Here is a 26571-nt window from a genome sequence, read left to right as displayed (position 1 = left end):
GAGGCCTTTTGGGGGACTAGTGATGAAGAAGAGCCTCAGGAAGCCTTATGCTCCCCACCAAGGTGTGGGCCCAGCAAAGAAGTGGGGAGGTTGCCAGTGTTTGGCTGCAGGGTGTCAGGCGGCTGAGTTTCAAGCTGGTGTTTCCTGATGCATTTTACCCTGAGCACACTCCACAGTGAAAAAATCCAGGGTGTTCTGGAATCCCATGAATCTCATAAATGTTCCCAAATACACATTCACGGAGAGAATTGCTGAAGAAGGGTGATGTCTTTCATTCTTATTCATAGTAAAAACTTGGATTTATACCCATGGACCCTTTAGCTTCTCCAGAGAATAAAAACTAAGCACTATCCTATTTATTGATAATGTTATTATTTTGTGCCTAATACTGGAAAAAACCCAGAAGAAACATAGTCCTTCAGATCAACGGCTCTCCACCCTAAATTAAAATTTTTGTCAAATAGTTTTTATTATGTTACTGTGATTTTCAAAGAATTTTGGCAAATAAGATATAATTTCATCTTCACAAACTTATACATTTAGAGAGACAAACTATTGCTTCTTCCTATTTTATAGATAAAGAAATAGGAGCACTGCAGTGTATAAGGGTCTTTTACCAGTCAAACTACCAGTCAAAGTAGTTACACAAGTTGGAAGGACTATGGTGATCGTCATGTGGGACTGATGGTCAGGGTGGCCAGGATCACCAGGGCAGAGTTCACACGGGGGAACCCAGAAAGTGTTCAGGTACTTAGGCCAGTGGATCAGGGCCCAGTGTAAGAAGGCCCTCATCCTAACAAATATATTTCAGTAGTGAGAACAAGGAAAGGCAGAAAGAGCTGGCAGGATTGGGACTTACCATGTGGGAAGCAAGAGATCTAGAAAGAAAAACTGAGCCACGAGTAGGAAAACTAACAGAGAGCAAGGAAGAGCCATGAATAAGAAAAAGCCCAAGAGGGAAGCCCAGGGATTCATGGAGATGTCCAGTCTTTCATGGTATAGAAGAAACAGTGTGTGGTGACAGAACAATGAGAAGGAAAGAAGGTATATGAAGGATAACAGAAGAAGAAGAGGTAGAGGGAGGCTCTGGTAGGTCTTAGGTGAGGTCCTCTTTCCCAAGGAGAATCTCACCTGAGTGCTGAACACCAGAATTCAGCATGAGGTTCCCAAGGTCTATTCCCTTATTGTCACATCTGGTTGGTCATTTCTGCATTTCCCTTCAGTTTCCTGTGAGCACAAAGCTCTCCAAAGGACTAATGGAGGTGATTTTAAAGAGATATCTGAACTGCTACCAGGCGATGGGAGAGTAATTATGGTTTAAATGACCAGTTACTTCATTAAATTTGTTTGCCTGTCTGTATGCAAGGGACATTTCCTTTCCTTCCCCCAAACACAAATATACACTTTGACTCAGCTTTCCTCAGGTGTGTGGGAGACAGAGGGGAAAGGAGGCTAAGCACCTTAATGGAAGGGCTCTAGGGTGAAGAATGAAAGGAACAGAATAATAAGAATGTAGACTGGGAGCACCGGTGGAGTTGGTTAAGTAGGTCCAATTTTACCTAAATGTATATGAACTCTAAACTCTAGCAGATTGGGGTTTGGGAGGGGAGAGGTAATCTTTAACTTACTTCCCAGGGATTACATAGGGTTAATGAAATACTAAGTATAGCAGAGAGAAAGTGAGGTAAGAGAATAAATAGGGAGATAATGGAGTAAAGAGATGAACAACCTGAGGGTTTTGAAGGGGCGGGGGGTGGGAGGTTGGGGGAACCAGGTGGTGGGTATTAGGGAGGGCACGGATTGCATGGAGCCCTGGGTGTGGTGAAAAAACAATGAATACTGTTACGCTGAAAAGAAATAAAAAATTAAAAAAAAAGAGATGAACTTCATGGAGGAGCAAAAAGAGAGAAGTACAAACAGATGGCAGAAGTCATAGTCAAAGACACCCACAGCTTCATGGGGCAGGTGCAGCAACATGTGGAGACAGGGTTAGAGGGAGAAGAGGGAAGGAAAGAGAAGGGAACTCGGACCTAAGAAGGTGCTAAAAAGGCAGAGCAAGCTCAGTGGGTACAAACATACTTTTCTTCCCAAGGAACAGTTCTCCTGTACTCTGAACATCAAGCTCCAGTGCTCTCTGAGTATTGGCCACATCCAGGCAGAGTCCACACCAAGTGTTTATCATGTTCTTATTTCTCTCTTCAGCATCTTGCAAACGTGTGGCTCCACAAAGAGATGACGGAGGAGAATCAGAAGGTATGCCCAAATTACTACCTTATGATAAAGAAGATAATTAGAATTTAAATGATCTGTTATCTAATTAAAACTTTATTTTCCTATCAATGTAGAGGGACACCTTCTTTCATCCCTTCCCTATTCCCCTTCCATCCATCCATCCATCCATCCATCCTGACATATTTACATAGACAAACTATGCCCAGCTTCTGATTGCTTCCTTTGAGAGACACAAGCAGTGAAGAATGATCTCAGACTGGTTGGGGTTTCCCTGGGTATAGAACATAGACAAAGAGAGGGAGAGTGAAAAATATAGATGGAGTCATATTATTTAATTATTTAAATAATTCTATTTAAATAGACATCAAGTCTAAATATAACCATGTTATCAGGAAGGGGAGATCATTTCCAACCTATTTTCCCTGAGGCTATGCCAGGAACATGGGCATAATGGGAATCATTGCAACACAGAGAACTCATGTGAAAGAATTTCAAAATATACCTGGCAAAGGGAAGGATCCTTGCTCATTTGCCAATGACCACAGTCCAGAACATTGGTGATATGGGGAAGGAATATGGACATGGATGAAATACACAGAAAGTCTGAAATTTAAATGTTCAGTTTTAATTCTTAGATTGAAAAATTAGAGACAGAAAGTTAAGAACTAGAGAGAACAGATAGAAGCAGGGAAATGAACAACATTGAAGATAGGAGATAAACTCCATCATTTTAGATAGGTAGAGAACCTGATGTTAGGAGAAAAATGCAGGATGGGGTGGGCGGGAAACACTAAGAAAAAGAAAGGGTGGAGGAGGGGCACAGAAGTTATACATTAAGAAAAAGGAGATGAGTGAAAATTCAGCAGAGATGAAAACTGTACAAGGGAAAGAGAAGACAGTTTGGGACATTGTAGGAATTGAGAGAAGTCATTCGTAGGGAACAAGTTTGCCACTAAGGGTGGAAAATGTTAGCCATGGTTTTCAAATTATCATGTCCCCAGTTATCAACATGGTATCAATATTCTCAGAGGCAGTGGGCCTCCCCCGTGTCATCTTTGTCTGCTCCCATCTATAACTTATGATCGCCAAACACCTGTCTGGCCCAGACTCATTTTCTAACCTCACTCATCTCAGGGTCTGAATACAGTTGTGCAGGGGGCCTGAAGGACATCTCCATTTGGATGTTTTTCAGGAACCTCAATACAAGATACCCCCAATTGCACATACCATGTTTCTTGACACCAGATCTCCTCCTTTCCTGGTGTTCCCTATCTCAGGACAGAAGCCCATTGTTCCATTCCTCAGGCAGAAATTTAGGGGTCATCATTGACTCATCCCCCTCCCTCAACTCACATAGCCCATCAGTCATCGAGATTAGTCACCTATACCTCCAACTTGTCTCTTGCGCATCCATTCCCCTCCATACCCAACACAAACACTCTAGCCAGATGTCTCTTCTCTCTGGAACCAGAGCAACAGCCTCTAGTCTCATATCTTCTTTCCAGTCATGTTCCCCTCATGCCCAATCTCTCCAGGTTAACTAGAGGACTCTGAAAATGCAGGTTGGTCTATTCTACTTTCCTACATTAAGTCGATAACTTCCTGTTGTCAGAAGGATTAAATCCACTTTCCTCCCCATTGGTCCAGCCTCGTGTCTGTCCTGCAATTACGTCAAAAATTTGTATAATTTGTTAGTAATTTAGTTTAGTAATTTTAATTATCTGATTTAGTAATCAGAGAAAGTGATTTAGTAATTTAGTTTAGTTTAGTTTAATTTAGTAATTTTAGTAATTTTAATTATCTGATTACTCTTTCTCACCTGAACTTTGGCACATGCTTCACCCTGAGCTTGGACAGTTTTCTTGCCCACTTGCTCACTAATCTGGTGAAATCATGTAGATATTAGATACCATCTCAGAGATGCCTTTTCTGACCCCCAAGATAAGAATCAGGAAGAAGAAATAAAGCACAGCACCAGGGAAGCATGATGGGGAAAAAAGGGAGGTGGGAACAGACATTGGGAAAGAAACAAATCAAGACAAAGAGGAGTGCCAAGATATCCCAAGAGTGAAACAGAGGTGGAAACAGAAGAGGCAGACACGTGTGGGAAGGGTAAAAATGAGAAAGAGAACAAAGTATGGGAGACAGGTGTGCAAAGTTTCTGACAGTCTCCATCAGATTACTGGATTGTGGGAGACTTCCTTTTATCTTTGAAAAACTTTAAGACACAGGTATGTAAACTGTTGTAACCTCTGTTTCGTGGATGGGAAAACAAAGCCCAGAAAGGCATGCAGATTGTTTTTGCAAGGGCAAAGCAGAAAAGGCAGAGTGGGCAGCAGTGGGTATGTCACTGAGGGAACAGTTGCGGGAAGCCACCTGGCAGTCAAGGTGGGGTCCTGTGGTCAGAACACAAAGAGGAAGCCCCAGGAGTCCCACACGTTCCCAAAGAAGTTGTGTCCAACATAAGACCTTCATTAAGAGGAAAACTAAGTTGTTAACTTTAGCGATTTGACTGGTGTGAGGTGGTATCTCATTGTGGTTTTGATTTGTATTTCCCTGATGCCGCATGAGGATGAGCATTTGCTCATGAGTCTGTTGGCCATTTGTGTGTCTTCTTTGGAGAAATGTCTAACTGTGTGATGGGCATTAAGGAGGGCACTTGAAGTAATGAGCACTGGGTATGTATGGTAATGAACAGTGGTAATGTATGCAACTGATGAATCACTACATTCTACCACTGAAACTAATAATACAGTATAAGCTAATTAAATTGAACGCAAATAAAAAATTTTTAAGAAGAGAAAAAAAGAAAAACTGGGCATGGGTTTCCAAATGTTTCAACTGTTTGACAACATTCTTAAGGGCCTGTGGACAGGAGAGTATTTTAACAGCCCCTTCTGCTCTAATAGAATGTAATCATCAGTCTTCCACCTTAGTATAAGAGAATTGTTTCTAGTGTTTTTGCGGCTGAGCCTGTTTCACCTCCTGGTGGGGCATGGACATGATGAGGTCTGCTTCCATCACCTTCCATGGTCCATCATGTCCTTGTTTCTCTGCAGTGACCTGTGATCCCAGAGTTTCCGCAGTGACTAATGAAGGAGAACTAGAGGAGAGGCCCAGTCAACCAGCAGAAGAGGGACAAGGTAATTCTGATTTAAATTTCTAACTCTCTCAATAAACTTTTGTTTTCTGATCAGCATGGAAAAAAATCTTGCCTTTCTCCCATCCTACCATTCTATTCTTCATATTCACATACATACAAGTGAGACTGCATCCATTTTCTGTCTTATTTTTTCCAAAACTGTGAGAGAGACTAAGAATAATGGTGAACAGAGCTCCTGAGTTCTCTAGGCAGGGAGAACATGGGAGACAGGATATAACAGAGGTAGGCTGGGGCACCAGAGCAGAAGGGCCTGGGTGATTTTATCAAATGTCCACAAAAACCCAAATAACAGCAGGTTATGGCAATTGAAGCAACGAGATCATTTTCAGCCTACTTCCATAAGTACCAGCAATATGGACCTAAGTTTTGTGAATGAGTGATAGGTTTGCACCTTAAAAGGTCCCTAGGGAGATTGTTAGCATAGAGCTGATGAGGGAAGGCTGTCTGGTACTGTGGTCCATGTGAAAAGGGAAGAACTTCTGTCAGTTTGGGAGGAAGCATCTGTGAGAACAAGGAAAATAGATAAAATAAGGGAAATTTTAAAGCATCCAGAGGGAAAGACTCAGAGAAACAGAGGTAGAAAAGGAGAAAGTGAGAGACAACCTGAAAAGGGTATAAGTTAATGGAGAAATGAGGTATGGAGATGAAAATTAGATTATAAAATAATTTGGCAAATAAAAATCAAAATAATAATAATGTGGAAGAAAGCACAAAGGAGACTATGTAGAGAAAGAGTTATATAAAAATAATTTAAAAATCAATAAGGAGTGGAAACTGCTGTATAGGGAAGAAGTTGGGATCTTGTAAAGCTGAAGTACAAGTCTAGACAGGAGCATCTTCCAACAAAAGGAGTCTATCTTGGTAGTGAGTTTTCAGATTTAATCTCCCCAGGTAGAAAGTGGTGCCCAGAACATATGCAGAAACCAATAACCCTCTCCTTGGCTGTCTCAGTTACTCCCAGGTAATAGAATGAGTCTCAAGTGCATGCCTGCTAGGGACACCTGTCTTCCAAGGTCATCCCTCTGTGTACCTGAAGGCATTTGTCGTAGGATCCTCTCCATTTAGATGACTTTCAGGAACTGACACTTCCAAAATTGACGCTAACTTCTGTGAAACTAGAAACTCCTCCAGAGTTTGCTCCCTTGTTAAAGAGGACATGAATGTACCATTTCCTCTTGTTCCCATTCTCTCCATTTTCTCCACTTTAGCACGATTGTTATTTGCAAGATGTCAATCAGATCATATTACTTTCCGATGTAAACCTGGTGATCTTTGTTGTCTTAGGATTAAATCAGTTGTCCTTCCTGTGGTCTTCTGTGTCTCCCACTCACCATGGTGCACCAGTCTATTGCTTCTGCCTCATCTCTCATGATAGTGTAAATATTTTCAGTGATTGCAATGTTATAATCTTTCTTTTATATGTGGGCATTAGAACAACTTTTCCTTGTGCGTGGTGGTGTTGCCTTGACCTAGTCTGTTCCTTATCCCATCTCCTGATCAGGTTATACTGTACTATTTTAGGGATGCCTCTCCTAACTTAGAAGAAAGGAAGCAAGAAAAAACTGAGTGAGATAGGGAAAGGTAATAAAAACACTAAAGAGTGTCAGAGGCACAAGAGAAAAAGATACAGAAGAAAAGGATACAGAAACACATCCAAACAAAGAGAAGCACTTGGAGACACTGACAGCAGGAGATAAGGGCAGAGACAGAAGTAATGAGCAGGGACAATGGGAAACAAGGAGAAGTAGAGACAGAATTAGGTATACACAAGGGGAGGAAGATGATGGATGGTCCTCAGGCTCTGGTGATGGCAACAGGAATGAGTCAACCTGAGGCCAGGTGAGCCCAGAGATTGACCAGATGGTTTGTGAAAGGAACAGCCCCACCTAGCAGATTCCCGAGTGTTCTGTGCCTTCACTGTGAGTTTTCTCACGATGATCTTCCCTGGTTGTGTACTGAGATGACTAGGGGCTTCATTCCTTTCTGCAGAGCATGGCAATGCCTACTGGGAGACCCATGAGGAAGAAGAGCCTCAGGAAGCTTTGAGTTCCCCACCAACGTATGGGCAAGGTAAGGAAGGGATTGCCAGCCCTGGGCTGCAGGGTATCAGGCAGTGTCTTTTTTCCTTCACACTCTTTATGTCTATTTATAGGAAGGACTCAGTATTGTGATTTTAACCCCTGGCTACTTCTTATTTTCTATAAAGAATAAAAGTTAATTAAGTATATACCTAGTGCTTAATATTATTATTATATTGTCATAAACTTGGGTAGGCTTCAGATGAAATATGGTTCTGAGATCTTCTTGTCAGAAGGAAAGATCAAGGGCTCTTCAACCCAAATTATAGCTTTTGTCATCATGTTATTGGGTTATTTTGTGCTTTTTTTTTCAATCTCCAAAGTACTTTGGCAAGTGAGGCTTTAGGACTTTAGGCTAGGAAAACTGCTGTTATTTCTCCTTAGAGAAAGGCATGGAAGCACAGATGAAGATTACTTGTTTTTCCCTAAAGAACAAGTAGGAGGAAGAGCAGAGACCCATGCCCTGAGCATCTCATTGCAGGTAGTGGCTATGTGAAGCTAACAGAGGTCAATGTGGTCCCATGTAAGAAGAGTCCCAGGGGGAACAGAACAGGACCTAAAGCAGAAAACCTTCCACTTTACAAGAATGCCAGTTGGAAGGGGAAGAAATCAAGAGAGACAGTGATAGAAGGGGTGGACCCTGTTTTAGGGATTAGAGAGACCTGGAAGAAGAGAGATAGGAGGAATAAGCAGGAAAGAAAAGATTAAGATCACCACTGAGGAAACAAAAAGATAGAAAAGTAAAGAAATAGAAGAAGTCGGGGGAGTGGAGCCCACAAAATCAAAGATGCACAAATATTTTCCTAGTGCAGAAGTGAAAATGTCTGGAGGAAGATCTATGGGAAGGAAACGGAGAAGCAGAGAGTAGGGGAGTCAGGGGAAGAAGGTCTCAGTTGGATCTCAAGTGGGGTCCTTGGAACAGATGTCCCTTTTCCACATCTTACCTGTGTTCTGAACATCCTGGCTCAGCTCATTTCCTTATTTTCCTTCATGGTCCTGTGATCCTGAAGCTCCCCAGATGATCAGTGAAGGAGAATCAGTGGAAGTGCCCAGGCAACTGCTATGTGATGGGGAAGGTAAGTACAATTTCAATTTCCATTTCACTAACCAAATCTCTGTTTTCCTCTCTACAAGGAGGAAAATTTCCCTTCTCTTCCCTCCTCCACTGATTCCCTTCCTCTTCACTTCTTCATACAGAAGAAATGCGTAAAGCCAAGTGAAAAGGGTCAAAAAGAGAGGGAATTAGATGTATGGTAAGGGAGGGAGATGGGTGAACCACTCTCAGCCACTGGTGATAGTGACATGAGCCATGTTAACTTCCAGGTCAGGTAAACTCAAAGACAGGAGGGTCTGAGGTCAGAGACATTCCCACCTGGAAGCTACTTGAGCCACCTTGATTGTCAGGGTGGTTTTTCCTGCTATCATTTCCATTGGTTGTATGCTGGATCCTCTAAGGGGTTTTATTCTGTTCAGCAGAAGGTAACAGCGCCTGTTTAGAAATGTGTGATGAAGAAGAACCTCAGGAAGACTTGAGCTCACTACCAGAAAGTGGGTCAGGTAAGGGAGGGCAAAAGGCAGGATTTCCCTCTTTTTTTTTTTTAATTGATGAATAGTATTCCATTGTGTATATATGTATCCACCTACCACATTTTCCTTATCCATTCTTCTGTTGATGGACATGTAGGTTGTTTCTATGTCTTGGCTATTGTAAACGATGCTGAAATGAACATGGGGACACAGATAGCTCCTTGACACACTTATTTTGTTTCTATCAGATATATACCCAGAAGTGGAATCACTGGATGATATGGAGATTTTAATTTTTAGGTTTTTTTGAGGAACCCTCATACTGTTCCTCATAGTGTCTATACCACATTACAATCCTACAAACAGTGCACCAAGACTTCCTTTTTTCCACATCCTCACCAGCATTGGTTATCTCTCATGTTAATTATCTCTTTTTCTTAACATCAACTCTGCCATATAGCATAACCTAAAAATAGAGGTAACATCTCATGATATTTGCAGTCCCTGGGGTCAGGGAAGGAAATATTGAGTGGACATTGAGACTTCTGCCTACTACAATGAGACTTAAGTACATTATAGTTGTATTAATTGGGTTAGGCACTACAGAGAAGTGAGTTATACCTACTTTGTCAACTGCCTGCAGATCTCGAATCATGCATAGTGTAGACATACTAATGTTCAAATCAATTATAAATTGATTATGCATAGGAGAATTTTCTAGGAATTCTAAGGTTATTCTTCCTTTACATTTAATCTGGTAGTTTCTTTCTTTTTTAATTAATTAATTAATTATTAATGATAGAAAATTTTATTTTTTTATTGTGTTATGTTAGTCACCATACAGTACAGCATTAGTTTTTGATATAGTGTTCATTGTTTGTGTATAACACCCAGTGCTCCATGCAATTTGTGCCCTCCTTAATACTCATCACCAGGGTCACCCATCCCTCCTACCCTTCTCCCTTCTAAAACTCTCCATTTGTTTCCCATAGTCCATAGTCTCTCATGGTTCCTCTCCCATTCTGATTTCTCCCCCTTCATTTTTCCCTTCTCCTAATGTCTTCCATGCTATTCCTTATGTTTCAGAAGTAAGTGAAACCAAGATTTTATTTAGTTATTGGAGAGAGAGAGAGAGCACAGGAGCAGGGGGCAGGGAAAGAGGGAGAGGGAGAAGCAGACTCACCTCTGAGCCAGGAACATGACATGGAGCTTGATCCCAGGACTCTGAGATCATGACTTGAGCCAAAGGCAGTTGCTTAACCATCTGAGATACCCAGGTGCCCCTTAATCTGGTAGTTTCATTTGCAAAATAGATCCTTCCTATTAAATTTATGGAGATTTTTTAAAAGAAAAGAGACTGTTAGACGACAGTCTGAAATTAGCAGTTACTGGTTGGGACATGGGAACTTTTGGTCATCTTTCTCTCTCTTATAGAAGTACTACCAAAAACATTGTTTACTTTTGACATGTCCAGACTTCTCCTTTGAAACTTAAAGTTATCTTTGGTGAAATTTTGCCATCTATTAAGAAAAGTGCAAGAATGATTCTGAGAGTACAAAGAGGAAGTGGAGTTCTTTCAGGGGGAGACTGTAGCTTCAACCATGACACAGCCATGGCAAGTAGCAATGAGGTCACCACATGCAGTCCTTAATGAGAATCGTGTTCTGTAAGTGAATGGAGTATTGGGTTCATCCATTGAGCAGAGACTGCAATGGGAACGTCTGATTGATAACATGATAGCAGTTGACCTCAGATTATTTGCTAAACAAAATGATTTTGTTTCTCAAATTGATGAGAGGTTTTGGAGAGGGACTCAAGGCCAAGGGTGACCAAATATTTTTGCACACGCTAGCTACTGTCTAATGGACCCACGTCCATCAATAAGTTTTGCATAGGGGACTTCTCAGGTCTGTGCCTCCATCTATTTGCTTTGGATCACTTCCTTCCAGTATTCAAGAAGGACAAGAAAATCAAGAGCAAACAAACACACATAAGAAAACCTTTTGAAAAATAGACAAAAGTTAGAGTAAATGAAACAGTAGAAGAATAAAAAAATATTAATAGAATATTTTCTAAATGCTGCACCTCCAAACCAAAGTGTCTAACTACTTTGTGTCTAATTGCATATACATCTTTAAGTAGTAAGATTAATTCAGGGGATGCCTGGGTGGCTCAGTCAGTTAAGCCACTGCCTTTGGCTCAGATTGTGATCCCAGGATTCTGGGATCGAGTACCGCATTGGGCTCCTTGCTCAGCGGGGAGCCTGCTTTTCTTTCTGCCTCTGCCTGACACTCTGCCTGCTGGTGCTCTCTCTCTCTCTCTCTGACAAATAAATAAATAAAATCTTAAAAAAAATTAATTCAGGGGGCGCCTGGGTGGCTCAGTGGGTTAAGCCGCTGCCTTCGGCTCAGGTCATGATCTCGGGGTCCTGGGATCGAGCCCCACATCGGGCTCTCTGCTCGGCAGGGAGCCTGCTTCCCTCTCACTCTCTCTGGCTGCCTCTTTGCCTACTTGTGATCTCTATCAAATAAATAAATAAAATCTTTAAAAAAATTAATTCAGAAATAAGAACTCAATGAAACAAGGCAGAGCTCAAGTCATTGTTGAGATGGATTGATCAGGAAAACAATCAGAGTTGGGCACAAGAAGCAGTGGATTGGGCCTATTGGCCCAAAGATCCCACACGATGTTGCTAAAAAAGAGTCTTCAAGATGGCTTGGTGGGAAATCCATTTTTGGAAGGATAGACCATCATGCCATATCTTGATAAGCAAGATGCATGGTGGAAGGATGTACGGTACTTATAGAACATAGTTTCTTTTTAAAAGGAAATTGCTTTTAGGTAGAGTTTTAGGAAGCTTGTAGTTCAGGAACAGCAGACTTTCAGACCGGGGAGTGTTTATAACTAGGTTATCGTTTAGTCATAGAAACAGGCTTTCTGGAATCCGGCTCTTGCTGATTGGCTGATTTTCAGAAGTGTGAGGCTGTCACTGACTGGCTGGCTTTAAATGTGGTTAGTGATGTAAGTAGTGATGGACCAATTGGGATGAGTTTAAAACTGTTCTCATAATTACTTTTTACTATTTTCAAAGAATAGCTGTTTTTTCCTGAAAGGATGAGATCTTTTTCCTTTATTCTTGAGGCTACAGGTAGAAAAGTAGGAGTAAAGAAAGCAGAATGAGGTACAAAAGATGGGAAAAGCATGCTTTTGGCAGCTCTAGGTTGTGATTATTGGAGCAGGTGTAGTCTTCTTTCAGAAGGCAGTTCATTTCAGCTCAGAATATCATGGTGCAGCATGAGAGCACCAGAAGCCCTTCCCTGTTCACTCTCAGGATCCAAGGACTGTAATTTTCTTGCTTCTCTTTAGTATCCGGCAAACTAGAAACTCTCCGAATGAATAAAGAGGAAGAATCAGAAGAGCTTAGTTCCAGACTACTACTCTGTGATGGAGAAGGTAATTATGACTTAAAGAATAAGAAAAACAGAAACAGAGCTGATAAAGAGAAAAAGACAAGGGAGGAAAAAGGGAGACTTAAAGGAAAGGCCAGAGATGGGGACGGTCAATGGAAGATTTCAGAGGAAGAACAGAGGAGGGGTGATCAAGAAGGGTACAGAAAAGGGGATCCCTGAGGTAAATGAAAGTCTTCATACATCACAATTTTGGCCCAGAAGCAGAGCTACCAGCAGATGGAAATAAGAATTGTTCCTGTGTTATGTGCTTTTCAAAAGATGTGCCAGAAGGTCCGGAAAGTAGCCAAGCATGTGACATGATGGGTAAGGCCACCGGAGGGTTGTGGGATGGGGAGTGGCTCTAGGGGCTGGGTAGTGACAGGTGGTCCAGTCCATCCCAGTATCCTGTTCCCTGTTTTGTTTGACCTGACCCTTTTGGGAATAGTAGAGAGGCGAGAGATCATAATAAAGTCGTGTTTAACAGGATGGGCCCTGCTGATTACACATGAGTGTTGTAGTAGAAATACACACTTAAAGATGGCAGTATCATGTTTACTACATTAGTCTACTAATAATGAACACTTGCATTTATAAAGTGATTTTCATCCCTGTCACACCCAATCTTCTGTGGAGCCCAAGAAAGCCAAGCATACTTCTGCTAGTAGATAACAGTGTCTTTTTGTCACAACCTTAGAAAAATCTCAAAAGATAACTAGTGATGCCACTTACTTGTCAAGAGGAAAGACTATCCTTAACTCAGCACATATTTTTGATGGATGCTCTCTAGCATGTTGCTGGTTTATCTAGTGATTTCCTGTAAATAGTTTCACATAAGATTTTGTTTAATCCTCACAATAATCTTAATACCTAGGCAAATGTCCCCGAGTAAACTGAAGTACAAAGGTATTTCACAGTGTTTTTCCAAGGACTGTTGAGAAACAAAGGAAGACCCGGGGCCCATCTTGGACTCCTACTTCTGAATTCAGTAGGTTTTTAGTCCCTTTAGAAGGGAGAGAGAAATGATAACCCAAACATCTTTATAAATTCAAGTCTTCTGCAGTATGAATAATCCTAAAATGTGTAACTTTTGTTTTTAAGTTCTATTTCCTCACCCTCACCTGTCAATTCTCTAGATACCGTGGATCTTGAAAACACCTCTTCTTCGGGAAGACTCAAGAGGAAGAGAAGTAAGAGTACATAAGATTTTACTTGCTTTTGATGTTAAAAATGAGGTTTTTAAAGCTAGAATTGCATTATTACTATTTACAATATAAGTGATGATAATATGCTGTCTGCCCAAAGATGTCCATATCTTAATCTCTGGAATTTGTATTATCTATTATCTTATGTGGCAAAAGAGATTTTATAGATATAATCAAGTTAGGGACCTTGGAAGAGGAGATTGTTCTGGATTATCTGAGTTGACCCAGTATAATGGAATAGCTCTTCCTAGCTGTGGAGAGAGGGGGAGTGGCCATGGAAGATAGTCACACAGAGATACCATATTGTTGGCTGGAGGAGGGGGAAGATGGAGGGAAAGAACCAGGAATATGGATGACCTCTGGAAGCTGGGAAAGTCAAAGAAATGTATTCTACTGCACAACCTCCAGAAAGGAATGAAGGCCTACTGGAATCTTGATTTTAGCCCAGAGAGACCCTTGTCAGACTTCTAATCAACATAACTGTGAGATAATAGATTTATGTTGTAAGTCACTAAATTTGAAGTCTTGTTATGGCAGCAGTAGAAGAGTAATACAGACTTTGGTTATTGGAGGTGGAGTGCAATTGTAATGCATTCCTAAAAATGTAGAAATGTTTTTTGGAATTGGATGGTGGGCAAGGGGAAGAATTTTAAATGGAATGATAGAAAATGTCTAGATTACCTTAAGCAGTTTGTTAGAAATATGGGGCTGCAGATTCTGCTAGAGAAAGCTTGGAAGTGCAGAACATGGTAGAGAAAACCTATTTTGTCTTAGAGGATATCCAAATCATCACGAGGACTTGGTAGAAATATGGAAGTTCAAAGTGTCACTGGTGTTTTTGGAAACTAAAGAAAGGGGAAGCCTTAGTATGCAGTGACCAAAAGCTTAGCAAAATTCTGTCCTGCTGATAGTATGGAAGGCCAAACTTTATGGATATATAGCTAAGGAGATTTCTAAGCAAAGTGATAAAGGTGCAACTGGTTTCCATTTTGCTGCTCATAGTAAAATGCAAGGGGAAAGAGGCAAATTGAAGGAAGAACTGTTTAGCAAAAGGAATCAGGATTTGATGATTTGAAAAGGTCTCAGCCTTTCCAAGCTGCAAAAGGTGCTAAAATTTGGAGCTTCACTGTCAGGAAAAGTGTGGTCTGTAGTGATAACCAAGAGTATGGCCTTACAACTTTCTGCTAATGCGCCAGAAGTAGTGAACAGTCAGCGTATTCAGTCAATGGGGAAGAGGTTCTTTGAGGGGATTAAGTATGTGACTCACAGATCCCCTCAGCCATGTCCACAGAAGTAAAAAATAGATACATGGTTGTATAGGAGATATCTGTGGAAGGGTCTGTCTAACGGAGGAGATCCCCATGACATACATGGGAGTGCTATGATCCCTAAGGATCTTCTATCAACAGAAGCAGGGACGTCCAAGTCCTAATCTCTGGAACCTGTAACTGATTACTTCACATGGCAAGAGACTTTGAGGGTGTGATTAAGCTAAGGATCTTGAGATGGGGAGACTGTCCTGGATTGTGTAGGTGGCCCCAATCAAGTCACCTGGGTCCTTCAAATCCTGTAGCCTCCAGTGAGGAACAAAGTCCTGTAGACACCTTGGTTTTAGCCCTATGAAACTTGTGTCAGATTTCTGACGTTCAGAACTGTAAGATAATAAGTTTGTATTCTTTTAAGCCATGAAGCTTATGGCAATTTATTACAGAAGCAATAGAGAACTAACACTTTTCACAAGACCAAAACATGAAAAAAGAAATATGGTTAGATCACATCTTTTAAAATAGTAATTTACATTTTTTTTCAGAATGCTCACATATTTATTTATTTATTTATTTATTTTTTAATATATGATCTTTGTTGGGTTTCTGGATGGTGCAGTCGGTTGAGCATCGGGCTCTCGGTTTTGGCTTGGGTGGTGATCTCAGGGTCGTAGGATCGAGCCTGGGGTCAGGCTCCACACTTAACTCAGGGTCTGTTTGGGTTTATTTCTCCCTCTCCCTTTGCCCCTCCCCACCATGTGCATGTGTGTTCATATGCTCTCTCAAATAATAAATAAATTAATCTTTAAATATTAAAAAATAAAATATAAGATCTTTGTAAACTTTAACATCTATCTTTCCAGATTTTTTTCTAGGCATATATTAACACATTTAGTATTTTATCATAAATCTGAATAAATCTATTCATACAGTTAGATTTTTTTTAGAGCAGTATTTCTTGCGCAAGACTTTACAAACATTTAACATTTTACCTGTAAAAGTTTTTATTTCATTCCTGTTTTAATTTGCATTACTTTCATTTTTGTTGTGGTTGAGCATTTTCCAGTTATTATTGGTCATTTGATTTCCTCCTAAAAATGCTTGGTGCATGTGTCTTGCTGGTGATCTAATCCTGCTGGCCTTTTTTTTTTTTTTTAAACCATGCTGAACAAGCATAGAACTAATAATATATATATTACATTTTGCCGATATATGTTGTTATTTTGTTTCGTTTGATGTTATTCTTTTTGGTTGGTATTATCTTTTGTCTTAAGGAAGTTGGAAAATTTTATGTAGTAAAATCTGTCAGGCTTTTCTTTTATGGTTTCTAGCTTATACTTAAAATTTACAAAGATATTTCCCACCTCAAAATTTTAAAAATATTTATATTTGCTTTCGGAATATCTGAAGTACTTAGTACTTTTTAATGTTTATATCTATATTTCACATTTTTTGTGTATGATGCGAGACACTAATTTCAAGAAATTACCCCAATGTTTTTTCTTATGACTTGAAATGTCCTTTTTATGTGCTTTTCCTTATATTCGTGGATCTGTGCCTGCACTCTACTCTGAAACACTGGTTTGTTTATTTCTAATGCATAGCAATTGGTTTAATTACAAAGCTCTCAAGTATATTTTGCTATTCCTACTCTTTATGTTTTCTTTTGCAAGGAAAAAAGTAAACAATGCAGGGAGGAACATCAGAAAAGAGATTTCAAAATTTCTCACCACTGTTGTTCAACATAGTACTAGAAACTCTAGCAACAGCAATCAGAAAACAAAAAGAAATACAAGGTATTCAAATTGGCAAAGAAGAAGTCAAACTCTCTCTCTTCGCAGATAACATGATACTTTATATGGAAAACCCAAAAGACTCCACCCCCAAACTACTAGAACTCATACAGCAATTAAGTAATATGGCAGGATACAAAATCTATGTACAGAAATCAGTTGCTTTCTTATACACTAACAATGAAAATATAAAAAGGGAAATTAGAGAATCAATTCTATTTACTATAGCACCAAGGACCATAAGATACCTGGGAATAAACATAACCAAAAAGGTAAAGGATCTGTACTCAAGGAACTACAGAATACTCATGAAAGAAATTGGAGAGGGCACAAAAAGGTGGAAGAGCATTCTATGCTCATGGATAGGAAGAATAAACATTGTTAAAATGTCTATACTGCCTATAACAATCTATACTTTCAGTGCCTTCCCGATCAAAATTCCATCGGTGTTTTTCAAAGACCTGGAACAAACAATCCTAAAATTTATATGGAACCAGAAGAGAGCCCAAATTGCTAAGGAAAAATTGAAAAAGAAAAACAAAACTGGGGACATTATGTTGCCTCATTTCAAGTTTTACTACAAAGCTGTGATCACCAAGATAGCATGGTACTGGCACAAAAACAGACACATAGACCAGTGGAACAGAGTAGAGAGCCCAGATATAGACCCGCAACTCTATGGTCAAATAATCTTTGACAAAGCAGGAAAAAATATACAGTGGAAAAAAGACAGTCTCTTCAATAAATGGTGCTGGGAAAATTGGACAGCTATGTATAGAAGAATGAAACTCGACCATTCTCTTACACCATACACAAAGTTAAACTTGAAGTGGATAAAAGACCTCAATGTGAGGCAGGAATCTATCAAAATCCTAGAGGAGAACATAGGCAATAACCTCTTTGACATCGGCCACAACTTCTTTCAAGATATGTCTCCAAAGGCAAAGAAAACAAAAGTTCAGTAATCCTGGCTTACTTATTGTGGGTGAGTTTTAGAATCAGTCAAGGTTTTCCCCCAATACCTCCCCAATTCTGTGAAAATACATTGAAATTGCAGATTAATTCGGGTAGAATTGAGGGAGAATGAACCACACATTTTTTCAGACCACCTTTTATGTTCTTCAAAGTTTTAGTTTTCTTTCTGTAGATCTTGCACATTTTTACCTTACTTATCAGCTTTATTGAAATATAATTTCATATACTAGCAGTCATCACTGTTAAGGGATGACTAGATGAGTTTTAACAAATGTGTTATCATGTAATGCTGCAATCATCACACGTAACATCTCCATCATCCAGTGAACCTGTGTCCCTTTTCCTACCCTCTGGCTCTTGACAACAGCTGATCTGTTTTTATCTCTATAATTTTATCTTTTCTGGAATGTCATATAAATGATTTCATACAGTACACAGTTTTTCAATACGTGGCCCCCTTTTTTTTGAAGATCTTATTTATTTATTTGACACAGAGAGAGAGAGAGAGCGCACAAGCAGGGGGAGTGGCAGGCAGAGGGAGAGGGAGAAGCAGGCCCCCCGCAGAGCAGGGGAAGCCCGATGTGAGACTCGATCCCAAGACTCCAGGACCATGACCTGAGCTGAAGGCAGTGGCTCAACCAACTGAGCCACCCAGGTGCTCCTCGTGGCCCTTTCATTTAGCATAAAGCTTTTGAGACACATCCATGCTGGTATGTGTATCATTAGTCACTCCATTTTTACTGCTGAGAAGTATTTCATTATATGGATATTCCACAGATCTACTCACCTGTTGATAGACATTGAGTTGTTTCTAGTTTTTGGCTACTGCAAATAAAACTTCTAGGAACGTGTGCATACAAATCTTTGGGTGGACATATGATCTAATTTTTCTTAGGTAAATGTGTAGGAGTGGTACTACTGGGTCATATGAACATAAGTACATATTCAACATTTTAAGGATATGCCAAAGTATTTTTTATGTTGTTGTGTCTTTTTATATTCCCACCAAGAATGTAGAAAGTTCCCATTACTCCATATATTTACTAACACTCTGTATTGCTAATCTTAATTTTAGCCATCCTCATAGGTGTGTAATGGTAATTCATAGTTTTAATTTGTATTTTCTTAATGAGTAATGGTGCTGAACCATCTTTTTATGTATTTAGTTGTCACCCATAGATCTCATTTAGTGAAGTGTCTATTCAAATTTTTTATCCATATTTATTTGGGTTGTCTATTTTCTAGTTGTAAAGTTATTAATATATTCTGGATACAAGTCCTTTGTTGGTTATATACCATATAATCTGTAGCTTCTCTGTTCATTTTCTCAGCAGTGTCAAAGAGCAAAATTTATTTAGAAGTGTAACAGTATTTTTTATAATTTGCAACTTTTCAGTTCTATTTAAGAGATCTTTGCTTAAGATACTGTATTTTCTTCAAGAACTTTGATGGTTTTTAGTTCTTACATTCAGATCTGTGATTCAATTTGAGTTAATTTTGCTTATGGTGTGAAGTAAGAACCCACTCTTCCTCCCTCCCTTTCTCCCTCCCTTCCTTCCTTTCTTCCTTCCTTCTGACATTCAGATACCCAGTTGTTCCAGATCATTTGTGCATTGAATTAATAAGTTAATTACCTTGACATCCTTGTCATAAGTCAGTTGCCCATATGTGTTTGGGTGTAACTTTGGACATTCTTTTCTATTTATCTGTATGTCTATCTTTATGCCAATACTACACCATCTTAATTACTATAGCTTTATAGTAAGTGCTGTTTGTTTTTCTTTTTCAAATTTGTTTTGGCTACTTTAGGCCCTTCACTTTGGAGCTTCTTCTGACTTTCAGTTCAGTCACTGTCAAGATCATGTCATTGTCCTAGGGTGCCTGGGTGGCTCAGTCAGTTAAGCAGTCTGCCTGCAGCCTAGGTCGTGATCCCAGAGTCTCGGGATTGAAACCCAACCCCACACTGGGCTTCCTGCTCAGTGGGGAATCGGCTTGTCTCGCTCCCTCTGCCTCTCCCCCAGCTCATAAACTCTCTCTCTCTCAATTAAATAAATAAATAAATCTTTTTAAAAAAATCATGTCATTGTCCAAAGTGCCTCCTGAGCTCCAGCTGTGTGTCTATGTTTTAAGCGAACAGAGGGAGAAAGGGTAAAGAGCAAAAAACACCTTCCCCCAGAGGTCTATCTCTTCCCTGAGAAGCTTTCCTAGAGTATTCTTCTTCCCACAACAATATCCTGCTCTTACCTTACTGATCAGATCTTAAGCTGGTGGCCATGGGAGCTTGAAAGGGACATTATAAACTAAGGTATTGTACAGACACATTGACATCTCTAATAATGCAGGTATTCTGTTAGTTAAATAGGAATGGAAGATGCCCATCTGGAACACAGTCCGAACAGTTCTTTAAAATTTGTTCAAAGTTCCTTTGCACACTAATGTATGGTCAATATTTGTAAATGGCCTATGCCACTTTAAAATACTGTACATTGGGCTCTAGCTTCTCCCCAAACACATCTTCTTTGTCAAGAACAACTTTGTTCTAAATCTTCTAAATTAAGCTGTTTTGGGTTTGCACAGAGATGTGTTCAGTTCTCCCACATGATTGTGTATTTGCCAATTCCTCCTTATTCTGTTGTTTTACTTTAAGTACTTTGAGGCAATTCATGATTGTTATGACTTAGTGGATTTTTTAAATCACACACTCTTATTCCTTATCCTTCTAATATATATTCCTTTACCTTAAATTCTCTTTCTTGGGAAGCTAAAATTGTTATTTTAACTTTTAATGTTTTATCTTTGGATGTTTTTTTATTCCCTTTTCATTAAGGCCTCTTGTACAGCTGTGTTTTGTTTCCTATAGCAACACTTAGTTTTTTTTATAATCTTCTCTGATAATCCTAACCTTTTAATAATTCAGTTTACTTTGCATTTTTTCATGGATTCCTGATTTTTGTGGATTTATATCTTCTCTATTACTGTTGACCATTCTTTTTCTGTGTTTTTATGTTCACTTCCTGCTTTCTGATGGATTGAGATTGAATTCTATATTCCCTCCTTTTCCTCTGCTATTTTGGAAATTTGAGATGAGATTTCTGGCATCTCTTTAGTGTGCCTCAATCCCAGATGATGTTGAAGGTCTGAACATGTGGATTCACTACATATTTAGCATTTGATCACCATGTAGCTACTGTTGTGTAATATTGTATTATTTTATTTTTAATTTTCTTTCATCACAAATGTTGAAACTATTACCATTTTTTTGCAGTTGATATTTCCTTAATTTAAAAATATTTTTTTAATTTTATGTGCTCACTCCTGTTTCTTTTACTTTTTAAATGATAAGTTACTTAATTAGGTTCTATGTAAGAAATTTAATACCACCAATTTGTGAGGATAAACTCCATTTGTGAGAGAAAACACTGAGTGGGGGTAGTCTAAAGCTGCAGAACAATTTTGGTTTTTGGCAGAATTTGTGAGTCCATAGTTTTCTGATCAACTTTGTGCTGCTCTGTAATCTCATATTTCTTCTACTCTGTCAAAGAGCTCACCTTCCTGGTGTCTGGGTTTATACAGCTTCTTCTTGAAGTAAGCTTCAGTGACGTGTTTTGGGATTATCACAATGCTGATATCAATTTTGGTGGAGGCGACAGTGACAAATTTCTGATGTGTTCTACCCAGAGGAACTCGACTGAGGGCGAGAGGTCTGGTCACAAGTAGCAAGCCACTGCTCAGTGGTTTCAGGAAAACCACCCTCTTGCCTCTGTGATACCCAGTGAGGATGACAATGGTCCCAGGAGTGATGCTAGCTTGCAGTTTTCTTGCTGACTGAAAGGTTTTCTGTCGTGGCTCAACAGCTTTCGAGGCACATCTTCAGTAGGATAATACTTACATATTTTGTAGGTATTTTTTACCGCCATTCCGGTTTTGTGACAGTAGCAAGAAACTTTTCCTTTTCAACCCTGGATTTAGCTGCTGATTACTTTTTCTTGTATGTGGCCTTTCTGGACTGCATAGCAAATCAGGAATACCTGCCATTTCCTCTGACAAGGATGGGGTTTCTGAGACAGTCGGACTTCCCCTTCTTTGGCGCTTTAGCCTTGAGGTTCCCCTTTTTAACCTTGCTACCAGCATCAGCCTTCTTGGCTTCCGGTTTCTTCTTCCTTGTTTCCGGCATCTCAGCTTTGTCACCCGCCATCTTCCAAGATGGGAAAGAGCTCTTTTCTTTTCTTTCTTTCTTTTCTTTTTTTTTTCTTTTTAAGATTTTATTTATTTATTTGACCGAAGTAGGCAGAGAGGCAGGCAGAGAGAGAGGGGGAAGCAGGCTCCCCACTGAGCAGAGAGCCCAATGTGGGGCTCGATCCGAGGACCCTGGGATCATGACCCGAGCCGAAGGCAGAGGCTTAACCCACTGAGCCACCCAGGCGCCCCCTTTTCTTTCTTTCGTTCTTTCTTTCTTTCTTTTTTTTTTTTTTTTTTTTTTTTTTTTTTGGTTTGACTTCTGTTCAGCTGACTTAATTCTTTTGGTTCTTTTAGTGAGTGATCTCTAAGTGGCAGACTCTCCAAGTGTTATATTTGCAAATTTGCCTTTTTTGAACTTTTTTAGCAAGATTAATTTTAAGTTGACATTTATTTCTCCTCAGTACAGTAAGGTGATTAATGTGCCGTCTTATCAAATTATTGTGTGATGGATGAAAATTCTTCTTTTATTGTAAGTGTCATTGCTTGGTAAATAATCTTTCTTTTCTTTCCAAAGCTCTTTTTGCCATGATTGAATCATAGAAAGTTTAGGGACAGAAAACTTGGGAGAATTTTGTGTAAACACCAAGATACTTTATGTAGATTCATAATTAGCATTATACTATTCTTACTTTGTCATGTTTCCAAATATCTATCCATTTGTCTGTTCCTTCTCTTCACTAACCCATCTTCAAGTTTGAAACATCTCAAAGTTGCAGATATCAGTACACTTCCCCCCAAATACTTCAACCTGCATATCATTAACTAGAATTCATTATTTGTTTTCAGTTCTTTTCTTTTTCTTTTAAGATAACCATTATAATGAAATGCACAAATATGAAGTGTATCATCTAATGAATTCTGATAAACGCATTCCCCCTGTATAATCCAAATCCTTATCTAAATACAGAACATGACCATCCCCCCTGCTAAGAACCTTTATGTCCTTTGGTATAGCCTTATCCATCACTCATAAGAGAGAACCACTTTTCTAAGTTTTCTCAGCAGGTTGGTTTGACTTGTATTAAAACCTTAAATAAGTGAGGTTTTGGAGCATGTTCTCATTTGATGTAAGGTTTCTTTAACTCAGCATATTTTTCAGATTTATTCACATTGTTGGATATATCAGCCTTTTGTTCGTTTTCTTTGCAAAGTATCACCCAGTATATATCAAATTTTGTATATATATTCTTCTATTGACACATACTGCAAGTGTTTCCTGTTTTTTGTTAATATGAAAAAGCTGCAGTGAACTTTAACATTCTTGTAGAAGACTTTCTGTGGCTTCATGCCTTCAGATCCCTTGTATAAATACCTAGGAATGAAATGTCTGGGATATAGGATAGGTACATTAGTTCTTCTCCTTGAAAACCCATGTTGGGGGTGAGGTGGCACACACAGGCTGTGCTCGAGTTGAGGAATACCACACTTCAGAAACCTCGGTTTTAGGAGGAAGCTGCTGGCACACCTGCTCAAACCTTACCCTTGAAGGAAACATTATATTATTAGCTGGAGCTTGAACAAATCTCTTCTGGGGAGAGGAGGGAGTTTTCTATTTTATACAGGTCAGTAAACAAATCAGCTCTCTGACCAAGAGGGTTGCATTATCTCCGGCTTCCAAGGTTGTTTGTTACTCAAACACCCTTGCAAAGATATTTCGAGGCATGTGGAAATGCCATGGAAAATTGCCTTCCCACAAATTTACCAAACACAGCAGATCCTGGTAAATTTACCATGAAGACACCACTCCATCAGCCATTTTGATTAATTTGGCCTGTGTAGGCTAAGACCAAATCCACTCAATTTGTTTCCTGCAGTATTTAACAAATTTCATAAAGCATAAATGATTCAGGTCTCTAATGACAACCCTAAAGTATATTTACCATGTTTGCATAAGGGGTCAAGTGAAGTGCATTTCCACACAAGAAGTGCAATTCCAGGGGCACACATGGTGGCTCTGAAAGGGAAGCATTTATAGTTGCTGAGGTTCCCTAATGGAACATACATCAACCAGGGGAAGATGGATGGTGCCTCCAATGTGGGCCTCTGGCGGGCTATGAACCTTGAAGCTCCCAGTTTCATTCATTGCATCTAGTCCTTGATTTGGGGGTGGGGTTCAGTTGAGGGGGCACTTCCTGAGGATAGTCCATCCCAATCTGCCCTTTTTGTCCATGACACAAACCAAGTGGCATCAGCATTCCCTAACTGCCCACCCTCCCAAGTGACTGAGAGTAGGGGTAGGGATGATGTCTAGAGGAATCTTGCATGGGATGTGTAGATGCTGGGGCCAATCTCTGTTTTCTTGTCTGATGCAGAAAGGTAGACTCATCATGTCTGTGGTAAGAGATATGTACTGGGGTAGTTTCTCTCTGGAGGTAGGATTCAGGGCAGTTCTGCAAGGCAGATATCATTAATGCTTCCCCTTCCACCATACCTGCTAGGCTCTACAGGTGTCTGGATTTTTGCTCTTCCTTTTCTGCCACAAAATCTGTGTGTACTGTTTTGGTGGCTGTAACTTCATCTCCTTTCCTTACGATCTCCTATTCCCACTCTGACTTTTACCCTGAGGGTCAGATACAAGTGGGACAAGGGCATTTTCATAAAATGTAATCAGATCAGAATTAAATCTGAATCCCCTAGGCTCTCTGAAGGCTCTGCCCTCCAGACTGATAGGAGAAAGAATGAGGCATCATCCCCAAGAGCAGGCAGAACAGAATCCTAAATTTTCAGAATTGGTCTAACACCATTAATCTCCTACCACTTTTATCCTGATCATGATGCAGGAAGGAACTAATCCCTTTCTGAGGACAGCTGCCTTCACTGACCAAGGAGCCTTCCAGAGTTGGGTGTCCAGGAAGAGATGAGGGACATAGAGTCAGACAATCAGTGCATTGGAAGGAGCTTTTTTGATAAAGGGCACCATTGTCGGACTACTAATGGTTCAGGCCATGCTTCTGACACATATGAGTTTCTAGGGCCACAGTGGTGTGGCCAGAGTCAGCTGGTCTGTGAGCTGAAGTGTGGATGGTGTTGAGGCACCACCCATAGCTCTCAGAGGAGGTCAAGGCCTGATCAGTGTCCTGGAGCAGTCAGGAACAAAGTCCCTTGTGATGTGGCTCTCCCCACTGAGAGACAAACAGGTCTATCACGACCTTGGCACATAGTCGTAACCCCTACACAGGCCTGGGCAGGGTCCTGGAAGGCCATGGTGCCAATGGGGCAAAATCCCAGAATTCTTGCACATATCATTTTCATTTGATGAGCAAGGCTTTTTATTTATAGGCCCTTCCTGCCTTGTAAGTCCTAGAGTCTGAGTTGATCCACCTCCAAATAGAATGGGAATCTCAAGAGGGAGTCATAAGGCCTCCCTCCATGGATTGGGTCTTCACTCTTGGCAGTAAAAATCTAGTAGCTGGCTATTTTTATTTCACAATGGTGACAAGATAAGATCTCTATTTACCCAGTGCCAGTGGTCTTCTCACACTCCTATGTGTTCATATGCTGCTCAACACATAACCTGCTATGGTTTCTTTAAGTCCTCCAGGACTAGATGGCACAGAAGTGGGAGGATTTGTGTCACAACTACAAGTACAGAGATTCTTTAAGTCTCCACCTCAAAGCTGAGAACATCTCCCAACTTCCAACATGGCATATTATCCATGACGCTATCCGGCTATGAGGAGTGTGCCTCCTCATGGCACATTTGACACTTGAAGAGGAAACATTGACATATGTCCCCAAAGGTGGTCATTCAGGCTAAGATTAAAAAATAAACTCCTGTTTATTTTCCAATTTTAGTGTTTTTTGGTTTTGGTTTTTAATTTTCAAAGGAAGGTCGTCTCCTGTAGTCTCCCAACTCTGTGTGGAGTAAAACATAACTCTGTAGTCAGCCTCACACAGCTGTGCTGGTATTTAAGAATTTCATCCTGTTCTTGTGGCCTGAAAAAGTACTTGAAACTACTAACATCTATGGCTTTGAGAATTATATTTACAGCTCTGAATGATTAACTTTATTCTCTTTTGTTTGAAGGAAAAAAGAAAGGCCATGCCTGGACAAGGATTAAAAGGAGATGTCAGGGAAGAGTACATCAAAAAGGTAAGCACTTCAGTGTAAGGCCCTGCTTCTTATCTCCCTGCTTGGGCCCTGACCCTTTCCTAGCAGCTGCACCACGAGGACATAAGCTAAGACGCTGTAACAAGGAGGCCTGAAAACATAGTGGCTTGCACAAAATGGCTTAGTTCTTAACACGGAATCACCCAGAGCTAAATGATCCCAGGAGACAGTGCCATCCTCCATATGTGGCTTCTCTGCTGGGTCAAGAAATTTGTATTAATTTGGTAAGATGTTCCAGAGAAAGCCAAATGCAAAAAACAGCCTGTATGTGTAGGTGGGCACGCACCTGTGCACATGGTTAAAAACCAAAAACATATATATTTGTACAAATGTATTTTTAGATATTTGTAAATTCTTATTTATATGTATTTGTCTATAGAGAGAGACACACACAGATATGGATATATGGAAAAATCAATAGATGGTCATCAATAAAAATATATGCAGTGGTTTATATATGGTCATTGGAATATAGGTGATATTTATGTTACTATTTGTGTTTTTTAAGTGTATGTGTGTACATGGAAAGTATTAAAC

General features: G+C 39.9%; 1 protein-coding gene and 1 pseudogene across 5 annotated transcripts in view; one reads left to right on the top strand and one right to left on the bottom strand.

Annotated features, from left to right (window-relative positions):
* Window positions 1–26571, top strand: part of SP140 (SP140 nuclear body protein) — a 73092-nt gene that overhangs the window by 28744 nt on the left and 17777 nt on the right. For 2 of the 4 annotated variants that reach the window (XM_080798039.1, XM_080798037.1), the window contains 9 exons: window positions 2203–2253; window positions 5292–5375; window positions 7385–7465; window positions 8484–8549; window positions 8950–9030; window positions 12367–12453; window positions 12669–12773; window positions 13583–13636; window positions 25951–26016. In XM_080798039.1, coding sequence (XP_080654165.1) covers window positions 2203–2253; window positions 5292–5375; window positions 7385–7465; window positions 8484–8549; window positions 8950–9030; window positions 12367–12453; window positions 12669–12773; window positions 13583–13636; window positions 25951–26016 — 675 coding nt within the window. Of the gene's footprint in view, window positions 1–2202; window positions 2254–5291; window positions 5376–7384; window positions 7466–8483; window positions 8550–8946; window positions 9031–12366; window positions 12454–12668; window positions 12774–13582; window positions 13637–25950; window positions 26017–26571 lie in introns of all 4 variants that reach the window. The other 2 variants (XM_080798040.1, XM_080798038.1) reach the window with 2 other exon arrangements.
* On the bottom strand, window positions 21036–21879 carry LOC308339818 (large ribosomal subunit protein eL6-like; annotated as a pseudogene). Its single transcript has one exon. The product of its transcript is annotated as a large ribosomal subunit protein eL6-like (transcript).

Source organism: Martes martes, assembly GCF_963455335.1.
Source record: "Martes martes genome assembly, chromosome: 3".
NCBI classification, from domain to species: domain Eukaryota; kingdom Metazoa; phylum Chordata; class Mammalia; order Carnivora; family Mustelidae; genus Martes; species Martes martes.
This window is presented reverse-complemented; position numbering and strand designations above follow the sequence as displayed.